Source organism: Spermophilus citellus (assembly GCF_964194105.1).
Source record: "Spermophilus citellus genome assembly, chromosome: 7".
Classification (NCBI taxonomy): Eukaryota; Metazoa; Chordata; class Mammalia; order Rodentia; family Sciuridae; genus Spermophilus; species Spermophilus citellus.
Genome location: NC_138188.1, coordinates 152,262,247 through 152,281,113, shown reverse-complemented (window position 1 = coordinate 152,281,113; position 18,867 = coordinate 152,262,247). Strand labels below are relative to the sequence as shown.

The 18,867-nt window shown below is 36.1% G+C and overlaps 1 protein-coding gene across 1 annotated transcript; it reads left to right on the top strand.

Annotated features, from left to right (window-relative positions):
* Window positions 1-17,467: 17,467 nt before the first annotated feature.
* LOC308652819 (keratin-associated protein 13-1-like) lies at window positions 17,468-18,079 on the top strand (the record flags this gene model as incomplete). Its single annotated transcript, XM_081300886.1, has 1 exon — window positions 17,468-18,079. The coding sequence occupies one exon, from the start codon at window positions 17,468-17,470 to the stop codon at window positions 18,077-18,079; it is 612 nt and encodes a 203-aa protein (XP_081157012.1).
* Between the last annotated feature and the right edge of the window lie 788 nt (window positions 18,080-18,867).

Below are 18,867 nucleotides of genomic sequence, written 5' to 3'. Positions count from 1 at the left end.
GTCTCTATCCAAAATTAGAGCCCCAAGGAATTTTTTTTCCTTTAGAAAGCTTAAAACAATGATAAGCTTCTTTCCATCCCTTGTGAGTTAAAACAAAGAGTACTACTAGGAAGTGTGCTGAAAAAAGATCTTCTTTCTTCTGTGCTAGCTGCTCCACTTAAGAACTTGGTATTATATCAAAGAAGCACAATCCAAATTCAGCCTGAGGTCATACAATTCATGCAATTCATACAATTCTTGTCATCCAGAAATATATTTTAGGCTCTTAAAAGAATTAGAGTGAGGGAGAATCAGATAACGGGTTTGCTACTAATAACCTTGGCTGCGGAAACCTCACAGACCTCATTCATTCATTCATTCATTCATGCACCTTTACATCAAATCATCTGTTCAAAATTAACATCATCTATTCTAAGAATGTATACTCACAAGAGCAACTGGAGTGAAGAGATTAAATGAATGAAGGAATGGAAGAAAATGATGGAGCTTGGAGTAAAATAAACCTGAACCCAAATCTTAATTTTATCAGTTATAGGAGGTGAACTTCTATAAGTGAGTAAATATTGTTTTCCTGATTCTTCATCTGGAAAATATGAATGGTAATGGTATATATTTCCCAGGAGCATTTATAACATGACATTTTTTACATGTAAAATTTCTAGTAGAAATCTTGATTATGTATTGGCCCTGTTACTTTCTTTCCCTTCTGTCCAACTTCTGTGTTATTCTATATCCCTTTGCCTTGATCTCCCTTTATCCAGGAAATTTGTACTTTCCAAGGAAGGCTTTTTGACCTGTACTTTCTCAGCTTTTAGTGCTGTGTCTGTGTGTTCTCCTCTGTGAGTTTGGTTTTGATTGGTAGCAGCCAGATCTTGTCTTTTTATGACTTTGAATGCTAATATCTATCTTCTGGTAGCATGTGAACTAGAATTTGAAATGAAGCTATTTTCAGGATGGACATTCAGAAAAGTGTGACGTTAATGGATAAATCTGAACCAGCAGAATTTCAACAGCCAAGAGCTAAGAAAAGCCCTATGGATAAAGCATTATTTGAGGTTTATTTCCAAGTTCAAATCTTGAGCTCAGTTGAATCACAGAGAAGGGAAGATCTAAGGATTTGTGAAAGGTGAAAGGATCAGGATAAGAAGTTTTCTGTTTTTATCTTTTAAGAAATTTAGAATGTTTTCATATAGCTGAAGTACAGGTTGATGGCATGAAGATGAAATGGATATCAGATATTGATTTTTCTGGGTTGAGATTATCAGTCAACAAACTAATTAAAATTTATTTTTGACAGAATTGAAAAATAAGAGTCAAATACAAGTCTGGAGACTCAAAAAAAAAAATCCAAGATGGAACAGAGTGTATGTTTTCATAGCATGTCTGCAAAAAGAAATAGATACCATTTTGGAACTACTGTGAGTTAAATAGGATGACTTCTGTAGCATCTGTACTGCTTAGCACAGTGCCTGGCCCATATGAAATGCTTATTAAATAGCAACCAATATTATTATTTTATTAAGACGAAAAATGGAGATTTTTGCATTCTGTTCTAAAATTAATCATTAGACTCTCTGATCCATTTTATCTGTTTTGTTGTTGTTGTTGTTTGTTTGTTTTTTTAAACTAGGACTGCTTTTAGGTAGGTTTCTATTTCAGTAACTCTCCAGAACTTTCACATTACTTGAATTAATTATGGTTTAGAGTCATTACGGTCACATCAGAGTTAAAAGGTCTTAGAGCAGTGGATAAAAACTCACATCCTATGGCAAACATAGTTTACAACTTTAAGTGAAGAAATATATCTTAACAAAATGTGATTTGCTACTACAAAGATTCATTGTTTCATGTTTTAAAGTCAATAGTTCTTGAAACTATTATGATAAACATGTCAGTATAGCAGGAAATCACTTTTCACCGTTCGGTAATTAAATGTAGACAGAAGCTTGCCATTCTGATGAGGAATGGAAGGTACAGTGAACTAGCTTCCATTGAATAGCCGTGGTTTGTGAATACTTTCCAACATTCTTTCTTATAAATAAAAACAACCTCATTCACAGATGGTGTTTTCTCATTTAAAACATTGTGTCAGGAGCTTCTTATATTTTTAATCCTTCAAACGCTACTGATATTTTTCAAGCTATGACTAATATAGGCCAATCAAGTATGACTCAAAGATACTGAGATAGTTACAAGTTCCATATTATTAATATAATGAAAACAAAATGAATATATAATAAATAACTTAAAAGTAAATACTTGAATGTCAAATAATTTTATTTTTTTCTGATGGAAGAATTAATTGTGACACTGTTTAATTTCTTAGTAACACTCTCCAATGGCTAATTTTAATGTGTTGGTACATAACCCATTTGTTCATTGAATACCAGGTTGATGAGGCTATGAAAGTAATTTTTAGATACAACTCACATTTAAATCATTAAACTTTGAGAATAACAATTTACCTTCCTTGTAGGGATAGCTTCATGCATTCAGATGAAGGTTATAAGAATATAATTGAAGTTTCCCGAGGAAGAAGAAATTCCCAAGACTGTAACAGAGAAACCCTGCCAGGTCTCTAGCCTGCTGCCTCACAGATTTGAATTCAAGCCTGCAACATCAGTTTTTACCTGAATTTCCATCCAGTTGGCTAACTTTGCCCATTTCAGACTTGCCATCCTCCACAAATGCATGCATGATCCAATTCCTTAAAATAAAATTGAGTTTGTTTATACACACACACACACACACACACACACACACACACACACACATATTTTTCAGCTTCTGATTTTCAGAACACTGAATAATGCACTCTCCAAGTAACGGATGATTTCCTTCATGTTTAATTTCAGTTTCCACTCTAACCAATTGATAAGTCCTCTTTGAATATTTAAGTAATATTTTCATATTACTTGATATTTAGTAGGAGAGGAACACACCTTTCCTATAAAACCAATCAAAGAACAAAACTCACCAGAACTGTAGTCATATGGATGCTCATTATAGAAAATAAAATTTAAAAACTTGATTTTTATGTTAGAGTCACAGAATGCTACAATTGTGAGGACCTTCAGAAGCCCCTGATCCTGCCTCTGATATATGTGAGAGCAAAAGTGGAGAGCTGTAATTTGGTTTTGTTTGGATTCTAATAAACTAAACCTCATCTCTATCAGTGTAAAAAAAATCAGACATTATGATGAGTGGTTTTATACACTGGCATTTACTTGTTAGGTTTAGAAACATCTAATTTGGTTAAATATCTTTGTGTATTGCTCAATTCCCAGTAAGGTTCAGGGTTTTTTTTTTTTTTTTCAAATTGAATTTATTTTGTTTTTTATTTTGTTTGCTACAGTGCTGAATTAAAAAAAAAAAAAAAGAGGAAAGTTGACTGTCATGATGGCTCCCTGTTTGGTCCTCTAAGCTGTTTTTCTTCTCTTCTCTTCTCTTCTCTTCTCTTCTCTTCTCTTCTCTTCTCTTCTCTTCTTCCTTCCTTCCTTCATTCCTTCATTCCTTCCTCCCTCTGTTCATTCTTTCTTTCTTCCTTCCTTCCTTCCTTTCTTTTTCCTTCCTTCCTTCCTTCCTTCCTTCCTTCCTTCCTTCCTTCCTTCCTTCCTTCCTTCCTTCCTTTCTTTCTGCCAGGTTGTGTCATGCCGAAGTCTAGCTGGGCACAGAATCATGAGCCACTCAAGCAGGAACAAAACTCCGTACGCGCCCGGCAAGCAAGCCGTTCCCCCATGAGGTCACGTCTCCCGGAATTGGGGCCCAGGACCTCCCCCGGAATTCCCTCCTACTATCCTTCCCCAACCAATGGGAACTCTCCAGGAGTCCCATAACATGAGTCCTGTAGCAGGCCAAGGTGAACAGCAGGAGTCCAATTTCCATATGAATGTAAATCTTAACATAATCATATCATCTCAATGGCTAGCTGGCGTCACCTTACAACCAAAAGTGCCATGCATCATATTATTTCATATTATTTGGTTGTGGCTCCTAGCATCTGCCCCCTTCTGTTTAATTAAGCAACAGGCAATGTGGCTAGGGACCGTGCCTGTTAGGTATGTCCAATTCAACATATGGTTCTTACCCGTCATCGGAAAACTGACCTCTAGGCGTCAGCCTCCTGTCTTAGGTTGATACCACTGCAACTGAATCATACCCGTCACTGACTACCTGTCCAGTATATAGCCATACCTGTGGATAGGCCTATGCACCAGTGGGGGGGTGAGGTTCTTTGCCTCACCTCAGTTGGCCCCCAAAATTAGACCATCACTAGTAGAAGGGAGGAGGATACAGAAATGCCACGACATCAAGTCAATAGACGGCTCTTTAGGAAAAATTGCATCACTGGTGACACATCAGCAAAGATACGCCAGCACTACCATAGTTTGCTGTATCAACAAATAGAGCACAATGCATACAAGTGATACATAGTCCAGGCAAGTTTTGTAAGCAGTTCAAAGTGGAGGAATCTATCAATATGTCCATTTCCTCCCAAAATAAATCGACTCAGTGACTGAGCATTACTTGTTGAGTTATTATTCATTGATGCATCAGTTTATACAGTTTGTTGTGATAATTATTGAAGAAGTTGTAGTTTGGTTTCATCTTTGTCTTCACCGGCACTGGGATGAAAATAGGGATTGACAATGATGTTAAGAAAAGAAAAAAATGTAACATTTCAACAGGTATTAAGAAAACAATTTTTAGAACAATTTACATTATCCTGAACAGAATTATTAAATATAATGAAAAGGAAAGGTGAAAGTAAACAAACAGATCTGTTAACCTACTTATTTGTACACATATTAAAACAATCTTCAACAGCTGTTCACCCAAATTAAATTAAACCATTAAAGTCAAGTGAATAATAAAAAAAAAAATTGGGATCCATATTTTTATGAGCGCTCCTCATATATGATATATGGACATATGCACATACAGACATACAACACAAAACAGAAATGTGCACACGTAACATACAACATATAAGACAATAGTTAAGGCCTTGTAGATTTACCTAGGTGAAATCTCCATTGCAATGTTTAAAAACTCCATAGTCAAAAAATAAAACTGATCAGAAAAACATTAATTTATGTCTGTATGAGCTCAAAAATAAAATGGAACTTTATGATGTGGGAAAAAGCAATAATAAAATAGATATTGAAAAAAGCATCCTGGTTGATCACTGTCGCAGATGTAAGAATAGCCAAGTTGTAGTTCTGGATATCAGCTGTTATGGATTTGAGTCAAATCATCTTCTTTTTCTGTAGAAATTGTTTTGGTTAATCTCTCTGGAATCCAAATCGGCTGCTGTTCCTCCTATGGAAAAACACAGACAGAGCCCCAACTCCAGACTATCACTGGGTCTGGACCTTTCCATTGTCCTGTTAGAATATCTTTCCAAAGTACCTTAGGCTTATGTGCATTTTTTGGGTACAAATGTCTTTCCGCAGCACTAAGCCCTGATGAATCCAAATTTAAAAAGTTTAGAATAAAAAGGGTTATTTTAAGTTTATCTTTGGGGGATATATACCCCTTTCCAATTCTCTCCTTTTGTTTTAATAAGTACATTTTAATAGTTTGATGAGCTCTTTCAACTATGCCTTGTCCTTGTGGATTGTATGGAATTCCTGTTATGTGAGTAATGCCAAATGATGAGCAAAATTGTTTAAAAGAGGTAGAAGTGTAACCAGGACCATTGTCCATTTTTAACTGTTTTGGAATGCCCACAGTGGCAAAATTTTGTAAGCAATGAGCTATAACATCTTTAGATTTTTCTCCGGCATGAAGGGAGCCCATCAAAAATCCAGAAGAAGTATGAACTGTAACATGCAAATATTTTAATTTTCCAAATTCTGGCAAGTGTGTGACGTCCATCTGCCAAATATGGTTAGGTATCAGTCCTCTAGGATTGACTCCAAGATTAACTTGTGGTAAAAATGTCACACAATTTTGACATTGTTTTATTATATGACTGGCTTGTTCTTTAGTTATTTTAAAATGCTTTTGTAAAGTATTAGCATTGACATGGAACCTTTTATGAAAATTTATAGCTTTTTCTATTGTGGAGAAAATATGTATGTCATGTGTAGATTTATCTGCTAGTTCATTGCCCATACTAAGGGCTCCAGGCAATCCTGTATGTGCCCTGATATGTCCTATAAAGAATGGATCTTTTCTGTCCCAGATTAGACTTTGTATAGCAGAAAACAAAGAGAAAACAGTAGAAGAAGGGGAAATCCTACCAGCATCTTCAAGGGATACTATAGCATTAACTACATACTGACTATCAGAAAATAAATTAAATACAGAATCTTTAAACATCATAAAAGCTTGTAATACTGCATTAAGCTCTACCTTTTGAGCTGATTGTTTGGGTACTAAAAATGTAAAAGTTTGATCAGGAGTAACTACTGCTGCTGTACCATTGTTTGACCCATCAGTGAATATATTTGGAGCATTTATGATAGGGGTTTTTCTTGTCATTTTTGGAAAAACTACAGGATGCTTAGACCAAAAAGACAACAAAGGATTAGATGGTAAGTGATTATCAAATGAAACACTAGATTTACACATGATTATTGCCCAAGTATTTAACTCATTAGCTAACTCATCAATTGGATCTATAGTATATGGGGTAATAATTTTATTGGGAGAAATCCCAAACACTCCCTTTGCTGCTTTTATTCCTTTGAGTATTAATTGTCCTACATCCTCAGGATATCTAGTAAGAATAGTGTTAGGAGAATAAGATAAATGTATCCACAATAATGGACCTTCTTGCCAAAATACTCCTGTAGAAATATTTTTTGTTGGTAGTACAATAAATAATAAAGGCAAACTTATATCAATTCTATCCAAATGCATATTTTCCATATATGTCTCAATGATTTTTAATGCTTTTCTTGCTTCAGGCGTTAACATGCGGAGTGAATTTGGATCTGATGGACCTTTTAGAATATCAAATAAAGGTCCCAACTCTCCTGTTGGTATGCCTAGATAAGGCCTTATCCAATTTATGTCTCCCAATAACTTTTGAAAGTCATTAAGTGATTTGAGTTGATCTACTCGTATTTGAATTTTTGGTGGACGGACCATGGTTGAGGATAATAGAACTCCTAAATAATTAATTGGAAGATTTAATTGTACTTTATCTCTTGCTATCTCTAGATTATAATTTTTTAATAAGTTTGTAAGTGTGGCATAACATTCTAGCAATGTGTTTTTAGCTTTGTGTGCTAATAATACATCATCCATATAGTGAAATATTTGTAGTTCAGGATTTTGATTTCTAAGTGACTGGATTGCTTTATTAACATAAATTTGTCACATAGTTGGGCTGTTAGCCATCCCTTGAGGGAGTACTTTCCATTCATATCTTTGATCAGGACCTTCATGATTCAGTGCAGGGATAGTAAATGCAAAATGTGGACTATCCTCGGGATTAATTGGAATTGAAAAGAAACAATCTTTAATATCTATAGCTAAAACATGCCAGGTTTTTGGTAAAGCAGACAATTGGGGAATCCCTGATTGAGCAGGTCCCATAATAACCATCTCATTATTAATGGGTCTTAAATCTTGTAATAATCTCCATTTACCAGATTTCTTTTTAATTACAAAAATGGGAGTATTATGGGGGTATATGGAAGGTTGTATATGTCCTTCTGCTAATTGTTGTCTGACCAGGTCATGGGCTACTTGTATCTTTTCTTTAGTCAGGGGCCACTGAGGAACCCACACTGGTCTTTCTGATTTCCAAGTAATTTTGATTGTCTCAGTGGCCCTTTCTGAAAACCCAATCCATGTCTATTTATTTCTTGATCTATTTAAATTGGTGCTGTCATACCTTGTTCTTGTTCTCTTAATCTTTTTTTTTTTCCTAAAGCCTTGTCTAGCCCTAGTAGTGGGCGCGTTAGGATTGATGTTATTTGTTAATGTCAATCCTAATTGATCTAGGACATCTCATCCCCATAAATTTACGGGAAGATGATCAAATACATAGGGCTGTATAGTTCCTTCACATCCTTCAGGATCCCTCCAATCTAATACCATAGCACTTCTATGGGGATTTGTTGCCACTCCTAGGCCTCGAAGCGTTTGAGTGGCTTGTTGTAATGGCCAATGTTTTGGCCATTCTTGACGAGATATGATGCTGAGGTCAGCACCTGTGTCCAGCAGCCCATTAAAGTCATGTCCTTGAATATTTAATTTTAGCATTGGGCGAGAATCTAAATTTAAAGACAGCATAGCCCAATCTACACCTGTGGAGCCTAATCCCTTGGAACCTCTTTCTACATTACAACTGGAAAATTTCTCATGCAGGCTGGGTATTATTAATAACTGTGCTATTCTATCTCCTGGTGAAATTACTGATATACCTCTTGGAGAACTAGCTATAATTTTTATTTCACCCTCATAATCGGGATCAATTACCCCAGGACTTATCATAAGTCCTTTTAGTGTAGAAGAACTGAGTCCCAATAATAAGCCTACTGTTCCCTGGGGAAGAGGTCGTTTTACTCCTGTGGGAATGATTTGAACTCCCATCTCTGGAGTTAGTACTGCTCTGGCAGAGGCGCAGATGTCCAACCCTGTGCTCCCTCTAGTTTGTCTGATGAGGGATTTAATGGATAATGCGTCCTGGGCACTACTTTGATGGTGCTGCTGGTTTCCTCCATTGCCCCGTATATTTGTGGTTTTGGGCCCCGGGGCATTGGGCCCTCTAGTCTGTTTTTTGGCAATGGAGCCTGATACCTTTCTCCGTGATATCGTGGGTAAACACTTGGTCCTTGTCCATTTTTTGATAACGTAATACCCTCTATGGTGTTTTGAGAATGGCATTCATTAGCCCAATGTCTTCCTCTATGGCATCGTGGGCAAATACCCGGTATTCTATTCCTTTGATACCTAGCTTTGTTAAACCCTCCTCCTATGGGGCAACTCCTTTTAAAATGTCCTGTTTGATTACAATTATAGCATGTTTTTGGCCTGGCATCTAAAGCCTGTTGTACTGCTGCTAAGACTTGCCCTTGTTCATTAATGTCTCTACATAATTTAATATATGTGTTTAAATCTTCATGTCTCCATGGTCTAATGACCTCTCTGCAGCAACGATTTGCTTGGTCATAAGCCAGTTGTTTTATAAATGGCATTGCCTGTTTTGTATTTCCAAATATTCTAGAAGCTGTCTGAATAAGCCTATCTACAAATTCAGCGTAAGGTTCATTAGTTCCTTGTATTACCTTAGATAATTGACCTTGTAAATCTCCATGCCCCTGTAAAGTTTTCCATGCCCTGACTGCATCTACAGCAATTTGTGCATATACGCCAGGATCATATTCAATTTGTTGTCTTTGACCCTCATAAGGTCCCTTTCCTAATAACATATCTAGATTTCTTTGAGGGTAACCGGCTTCTGCATTTCGCCTACCTGTCTCCATGCAAAATTCCTCATTGGCAACCTTCCATAACAAATATTGTCCTCCATTTAGCACAGATCGACACATGTTAGCCCAATCTGCTGGTGTCATGTCCAAGTTGGTAACAGATTCTACCATACTAATCGTAAAGGGTGCTTGAGGGCCATAGGTTGTTACAGACTCCTTTAATTGCTTTACTGTTTTGAAATCTAAAGCATGGTGAATTCATTGCCCTCCTGCCTGCTCAAGTACAGTGCATGCTAATCTTTGGGGTCCTGCCTCAGAATTCCGTCCATCAACTACGGGAGTTGAGGGCCGCTCAGCTGTAGATGGAGCTGTTGGTTGAATTACACCCTCTGGTGATAGAACGGAGTTAGTAGCAGCCTCCTGTTGTAATTCTCCACCTGATGGCTGTTTTTCCTCTAAGCTTTCATTCTTTAAATTTTCCTCTGTCTGACTAGCTTGAGAGACCTTCTCTTGCTTGACCTAACGTTCTTTCTACCATAGTTTGGATCTCTAACAATTTACTTAACAGTCTTTCGGTTTGTTTTTTACTAGATTCTAATCTACTATAAAGGTAACGTAGCCCAATAAGATAGGATAAAACAAAGCCGAAGCAGAATGAAACAAAAACGGAGCAGAGAATGGTTGTATCAATTTTCTCTTTCTCAGGGCCGAATAACTTCAAACCTTGAGCCAACCATTTTTCCCAGTTCGCCTGAGAAAATTCTAGGGCTAGGGAGCTTGAAATAAAAACAAAATGAATCAAAACAAGAACACATTGTTTTTTGAAATGGTCACCCATTCTGTCGCCTTCCCTCAGGGGAGAGCAATTTTACTCACCTCTAAGCTTCAGGCGTTCTCCGTCCAGGCCACCAATTGCCACAGTCTAGCTGGGCACAGAATCACGAGCCACTCAAGCAGGAACAAAACTTTATTTTTGAAAATGCCGCCAATACTCCGTACGCGCCCGGCAAGCAAGCCTGTTCCCCCATGAGGTCACGTCTCCCGAAACCGGGGCCCAGGACCTCCCCCGGAATTCCCTCCTACTATCCTTCCCCAACCAATGGGAACTCTCCAGGAGTTCCATAACATGAGTCCTGTAGTAGGCCAAGGTGAACAGCAGGAGTCCAATTTCCATATGAATGTAAATCTTAACATAATCATATCATCTCAATGGCTAGCTGGCGTCACCTTACAACCAAAAGTGCCATGCATCATATTATTTCATATTATTTGGTTGTGGCTCCTAGCAGTGTCATCTTTGACAATTTTTCAGATAAATATTTGGAGAATAAGTTTTGGAAACAAGATGAACTAAGTGTTTCCCAATTTTCTTAGAAGCCTCTGGATAAACTAAGAAGCATACCAAAGAAGATAGGACTAGCCTCTGACAGTTGGGTCGTCCATCCATCCAGCACTCAGGCATTAAACTCCACTTAAGCCAGAAGAAACCTGTCCCACCTCTGCCATCCGAGTAGGATACTGCTGAATGAGGCACAGAGAGGCAGAAAGGTGGCCATGATGTCCACGCAAAACCACAGAAGAAGAGAATTGTAGCTTTGTTCACCTGAAGCCAATGTTCGAGTTTCAGGCTATCAATGTTAATATGTTGGACTCTTTAATATTTTTAAACAAAGATAAATGATAAAATTTTATTTCAATAAATATTTGAGAAACGACAGCTACAGTACTATGGTAGAATTGATTCACATGAAGACAACATAGTACAGGATGGTAAATATGAAGCTGTTGATTTCATCTTTTCTGGACTCCATTTATGCTGATCCAACATAACTGGATGTGCCTTGCTTTCTGGCTAGAATTTCCCTAGTAATAATGATTTATACTGCTCCTGGGATTGAGAGACAGGTTGTCACAATTTCTATCATTTTTACAGACCAAGCAGATATGAGCACTGCTGCTGGACACTGAGGCCACTCACAGTCACATCATAGGTAAAATGGGACAATTCCCATTTTAAAAATTCCCAAATTCATTCAAGAATATTTAGGTGTCTGAAGATCCTTGAGCCTATAAGAGAGTAGGTAAATTAATAGGTACAACCCTTCCAACAAAGAAACTTTCAAGCCAAGATGGCTTTACTTGCAAATTATTCAAAATTATTGGGAAAAATCAATTCTGCATAAAATCTTTCAGAAAAAAAAGAAAGCATAAAAACTTTTCAACTCATATTATGAGACCAATACCACTCTGACAGAAAACCATACATAGACAATATTATATAAATATTCTAAACCAATATCCCTTATGCACTATCACAACCTCCTCAGGAAAAAGTCTGTAAATCTAATCTAGCAATATATTAAAATACAGTAGGCATCATGACCAAGGAGGCCATCCCCAGGAAAGCAACCAAGTTTGGCTTTCAAAATCAAAAAGCACAATTTGTCATGTTTACAGGGAAAAGAAAAAAAATAGCTATGCAGTCATCTTAGTAAATGCATAACAATGTTTCTAGTAAGATCCTGTATGCCTTCTTGATAAGAGTTCCTAATAAAAAATTTTAGAAAAGGATTTCATCAGCTGGATCAGAGACAAGGCAAGGATGTCTCTCCTTTTCCTGGAAGGTTTTGTCTAGAACAATAAAAACAAAAGAAAGAAATATCCGTATATATTATAAAGAAAAAAATAGAACTATATTTGCAGATGACATAATAGCTAATAAAAAATACATGAAATAATTTACAAATATTTGATAGGATCAAAATTAAGTAAGGAAAGTTGTAGGATATAAGATCTATACATAGAAAAAAACATAATTTTAGGTAAAATGAATTTATATTTGAGAAGCAAATAAAAATTTTAATTTTAAAATGTGTTTAAAATAACACCAAATAAATAACACCAAAGTAATTCTAAATCTATTCTAACATAGCATATACAGGACTGTGGACTGTGTGTGGTGACATTAAAGAACACTTAAATAAATAGGCATATCATGCCCATAGGACAGAAGACTACTCAGTTGCCAATTCTCCCCAAATTGACTATAGATTTTACATGATCCTAATCAAAATCCCCACCAAAGGGATTTCTTTAAATAGAAGTTGATAAACTCACTCTTTAAATTTGTAGAGAAGCTCAAAGGAATTAGAGCTGGGAAACAACTTTGAAAATACAGTCCAAAGTTTGCAATTATACAATGTGATTTTAAGATTTACCATAAAGCTCTAGTAATTAAGTCCTTGTGGTTCTGACCCAAGGCAGAGATACAGATCAAGAGAACAGAAGCTTGACTCCAGAAATAGATGTATATAAGAGTGATTAACTGCCTTTTAGCAAAGGTGTCATGATGATTCAGTGAGAAAGGGTGTTCTTTTCAATGAATCTTACTAGGGTGGTTGGACATCAAAATATTAAATATAAAAGAGGCCTGACCCAAATTCTGTACTATGGACTCAGAGTCAGAGATTTGGGGCTAATTTGTGTTTCATCAAAATTATACACACAAACACACACACACACACACATACACACAAGCACACAAACACATGCACACACACACACATACACTCTTCAAAGATTTTAATAAGATATGACATGACAAACCACCACTGGAGAAAAATGTTGGAAACATCCATATTTGATAGAGGAACTGTATCTTGGATATATAAAGAAGTATTATAACTCAGTGACAACTCAAATAGAAAAATGGTCTAAATATTTGAAAAGATATCAATAAAGAAGACATCAGAGACACAGACAGAACATGAAAAGATGTTCAGAATTATTAATCATGAGAGAAATGCAAATTAAAACCACAGTCGTGCACCTCTACATGCCAACTACAATAAGCAAAATAGTAATTATTATATTATTATGACAATTATATAATTATAATATACACAGTGGTGTTGAGGATAAGGAACAAGGAAAACTTTCATACATTGCTGTTTGGAATGCAAAAATGTTACAACCATTGTGGAAAAGAGTTTGGCAGTTACTTATAATGCTAAATATACAGTTACCATATGAAATAATCTCATCCCCAAGAAATTTACTCAAAATAATTAAAAACATACTTTCACATAAATATTTACATTCACGAGTTTATAGAAATTGGATCCAAAGTAACCCAGAACTAGATATCATGTAAGTGTTCATTTCATGGTGAATGAATAATCAAGTGGTATGACATATGGATAGTGAATCACCATTTAGTAATAAATCATACTGAATAACTGAAATGTGAAACATCAAGCATACGTCTCAAGTGCATTATGCTCTTTAAAAGAAGCTAAACACAAAGGTCATGTGATGTGTAGTTCCATTTACTGTTCAAAGACAAGAACAGAACTTCAGGTATGGAGGGATTGGTGTGAGAACTTCTGGCAATAATGAACATATTCTATCTTGATTGGTTAATGATTACATAACTATACATGATTGTTTGTCAAAACTCATTGATTAATGCATTTCAAAATGATGAATTTCATTACACAGGAATTGTATCTTAATAGATCTGACTGGGGAAAAAATGTGTAAATAACTGACCAAAGGAGTATACATATGAAACACAAAGACCTGATATAGAATATAAAAATAAATTTACAGTTCAGATGATTCTATAGAAGAATGGGCAAAAGATAACTAGAAAGAGAAATTCAACATGTTTGGTTTATACAGCTAATAAGTGATGGGATCAGGATTCAAATCCAGTCAGCCTACACTCAAGGACTGCCATTTTAATAGCCAAAATGCCTGGCTATCTTACTTCTGAATACACACCTGCCAGAGCCCTAGGCAGCAGGTAAAAGGACCTGTACACAATTATGCTTCTGGCATATGATTTATGATAATGAAAAAAATCAAAAAAGTAAAGGATAAATAAAATGGCACAAATATATAAATATCCACATGGGGATATTTTAAAATACATTTATCTAAATAATTTTAATATAAAAAGAAAATCATCCATATATGTTCCATAAGAGAGAATTATTGCAACTTAACCCAATAATAATACAATGAACTGTCTATACCTATAAACGTGTAAAGAAAATTTTCTGGAAGGTTACTGAAAACTGATATCACATATCACGTGATGACTTTGGCAAGGGGGGAAAGAACCAGACTGAAGTTGGCCACCAGAAGCAGCCTTCTGATATTTTATTTCTTTAATTAATAAAAGAAAGTCATTATACAAATATGACAAAATTGTAACAATTATGATTTTAGGTATTACAGAAAACCATATTACTCTATGTATTTTATTTAGATGTTACAGTTGCTCAAAGAGCTTTGGACAAACATCAGGGTAGGTTCTTGCAAGTGGTAAAAAAAAGATACTTCTGTGAGAGGAGCTATTTGGAAAGCAGATACACTGACCTTTATATTCAAAATACAAGTTAGGGAGAATTTGAATCACAAGATACAACATGGGTCCATTTGAAGTAGAAAAAGGTGCAGTCAGGTAGGAGAGATACCAGGTTCAAGAATAAGCACAAACACTGAGGCAGGTTGGCCAGGCAACGTTTGATGGTTATCTGAGGAAGAGGCCAAGAGCAGAGTGGGCCAGTGATTCTGCAGAGTCCTTCACTGATCCAATTCTTCAGTGTATTACTCCTTTAACAGATAAATCCCCTCAGGATGAATGCATTTGGAAGACCAAATCCAGCAAACTACAGCTATTATGAGGAAGAACTCCAGGGATTGAACAATAAAGCCTGTTTAATTTTTGAGACTATAAAATTTAGTATGAAGGAAGAAGTGTGTACAGAGTGGAGTATAGAGATTTCTTCTATTTTTGTTACTACCGAATATTTTTGCCTGATTTTAATAGTTTTCAAAAATCTGAGAAAACCTCAATAAGAGTCAGCTTGAAGACTGAGCTACATTAACATGATGATCTGGAAAAATCTTTTTTAAGCAGTTCATATCATAAGCTACTTTTGGGTACTGAGTACAGCAAAGCTAGTTTATCTCTGTAGTGTTAGTATTTCTCAATTTCTTGGAAGAAGAGAAATTTTTAAAAAGAAAGGAAGGAAAGTTTTCAGTATTGCACCTTTTCCTCTGACACATTTAAATATTGAACAGTTTGCCTGTATATATAGAAGACACATATAGAATATTTAATTAGTTCCAAAATCCACTTCTGAACAACTGAAACTACTCTAGTTTTGTTTTGCTTTTTCTTTCATTCATAGGTACATATTTATGAGTTGTCCATTACCATTTGCACAAAGTATACAAATAACTCTAATAAAAAATATTAATGTAATTAGGGGTGGGAGGAGGAAGTATTAATTAGAATTGACTTACTCTCAAGTAATTTTAATGTTTATTTCCTCTCATGGGTAGCTGACCTGGAAAAACAAGAACTTATGGATATTATAAAGTAAGTTTTTTTTTCTTTCCTTTTTTTTATTTTATAGCAAGAAAAGAGTAATATTTGCAGTTCCAGAGGAATTCAAGGCTGGCATTATAAAAAATACCATATGTTGGGGATGGCACATGCTTCTGCAGGAAATTTAATAGGTGTCCATTCATAAAGCACAGGTTATTTTACTTCAGTGAATCAGAGTGATTGCTTAAGTATTGCATAAGGGCACTTCATGCAATGCATGCCACACATTGGATTCTGCATAGTTGAGAAAATCATAAAACAAAGTAACTAATGCTCTGAAGCACGCACATGCTTGGAAATAAAGAGAATTAATTTTTAGATAGTTGAGTGGCTCTCTCTCAATGACAATTGTGAATTCCATTTCCCTTAGTTAAACCAAATCAAACGTCAGATTGAAAAGAAGAAGAATGGGTACAAAGCAGATAAGAAGGCTTTTGTCCCACATTAATCTAAGTATGGATTATCTAGCTTCTTTTTTCTTTCCTAGGCCAGAAGGTAAAACTGTGCTTAAATGTATGAAGATTAGATTTACTCCAAACACTATTCAATATAAACATACTTAGAAGAGATAAATAAGGCTTTAGTAGACTTTCATATCAGTATCAATAAGCTTAATAAATTATTTTTTGAGACAAGTTAGAATTTGCTTTTAAATTTTTCAGAGTATTTGAAACTTAACTCTGCATAAGGAAACCATAGTTAAAGACTCACTGTTACTTCTCTAACTGAGATATTAGAAGAAAGTTAAGGAAACTTTTTGAGAGATAATTTTTTCATGCATGTATTGACCAAATTTCAGTTAAATATGCACATAGTTCTAAGGCTTCAAGTTAATATCTGCAGAAATTCCTAACAATCCCCAAAATGTTCTTTGAAGTATATATTAATATTGTAGTTAATTATCCTTCTACCAATAAAAAAATTCAAAACACAAAGACAAAATTTAAATAGATTCTATGTATTGATTTAGGGTATAAGCAAAAGCTACAAAATAGACTAATAAGAAAATACAAGAAAAAAACCTTCTGTTAGAAATCTCACTACACGTGTTTTATTTATTATTTCCTTAGTGAGAGTAATATGGGAAAGCTTCTTATTCAGAAAGTTTATTGATATGAACACCAACAATGTTGTTGCTCTCCTTAATTCTGATCCTGAGCTCAAGATAGAGAGAAAAGAAAGTTAACTGAGTAGAGATAATATTAAAAGAAATTCACTATAATATGCTTATAAGGTAAAAAAGGATGAGTCATTTTGAAAAGTTACCACTGATGTTCCTGGTGACTTCATAAAACTGAAGAAAGAACTGATGCAATTTCTTTTGGTAGAACAAGGACTCTGTGTGCACACAGATCATAAGAGCAAGACCTTCAAAAACATGATCAACTATCATGCTGAAGGTCAAACCACAACACACTCCAGGGACAGAAAAGAGTGAGTGGCTTCCTGGTAAGTGTATCAGAGAGATTAAAGTGCAATTACATGAACACGTGATAAACTTCAACAATAACCTTGAAAAACATTCTCATATAAAAGGTGAGGGAGAAAGATGGAACATCAGGAAATTGGACACACCCAGGTGCAAGAGTATATATAACCTGGAGTCCAGACCTTGACATTGAAACTCAGAGCATTTTCTCAGATCCATTCAGCTAACCTCACATTTCTCAGCATGTCCCACAGCTGTCACTCTGGACACTTCTCCCACTCCTTTGGAGGCCACCTGCCCTATTCACACTCCTTCTGTGGTTCTTCCAACCCCAGGAACCTGGTCTATACCACCAACTTCCACCATCCCAGGACCTGCCACCTGGGATCCTCTCACTACAGGGGCTGTCAGGAGATCTTCCACAGGCCCTCAAGATGCCAGAATTCCTGTGTGGTGTCCAGGACCTGCTACCACCCAAGGACCTTCACCCACTGCAGTCCCTGCCAGAGGACCTATGCTGGATCTCTGGGCTTTGGGTCCAGCAGTTGCCACTCCCTGGGCTTTGGATCTAGAAGCTGCCACTCTCTGGGCTATGGCTCTAGAAGCTGCCATTCCTTAGACCATGTTTCTGGATGTTGCCATTCCATGGGCTATGGATCTAGAAGCTCCTATTCTCTGGGCTACAGATCAAAGAGCTGCTACCCCTCAGGCTGTGGATCCATCCACTTCAGACCTGTGGGTTATAGAATCCATGACTGCCCTTCCTATGGATCTGGATTCCACCACCCAACCTATGTGGCTTCTAGGAGCTTCCAGTCTTCTTGTTACAGACCAACCTGTGGGTCAGCCTTCTAGAGATAAATCTGATGAATTTCCAGACCTTTCAAGCCAAATGTCTTCCTGTCTCCTTAGAGCTGCTGTTCTTAGTTTCTCAGCAATGTTAGCACCCCTTCTCTGGCATCAAGCACAGGCTGACAGACTAGCACTTTCAGGCTGTGAAATTAATGAATGAATAAAATATAGAGTCCAATGTCTATAATTTAGAAACAAGTAATTCATAAGTACATAAATTCATCCTATAAAATTTATGGAAGTTCAGTTATATTTGACCTAATAAACTCATTCACTCTTGCATACCATATGTGGCTCTGCTTTTTTTTTTAATTTTCAAAGTTTGATTTGGGGTCTGCTTTTGGTTCTCCAGATTCTCAGAGTACCTTCCCTAGGAAACCCATTCCCTAGGAAAGAACATCTGGCTTGTTGTTCAGATATGGTCTGGACATTCCATTGTCTAAATGCTAACAAGAACTTGCCTGGTGTCATATTTTTTTATTGGTTGTTCAAAACATTACAAAGCTCTTGACATATCATATTTCATACATTGGATTCAAGTGGGTCATGAACTCCCATTTTTACCCCAAATACAGATTGCAGAATCACATCGGTTACACATCCACATTTTTACATAATGCCATATTAGTGACTGTTGTATTCTGCTACCTTTCTTATCCTCTACTATCCCCCTCCCCTCCCCTCCCATCTTCTCTCTCTACCCCATCTACTGTAATTCATTTCTCTCCTTGTTTATTTTCCTATTCCCCTCACAACCTCTTATATGTAATTTTGTATAACAATGAGGGTCT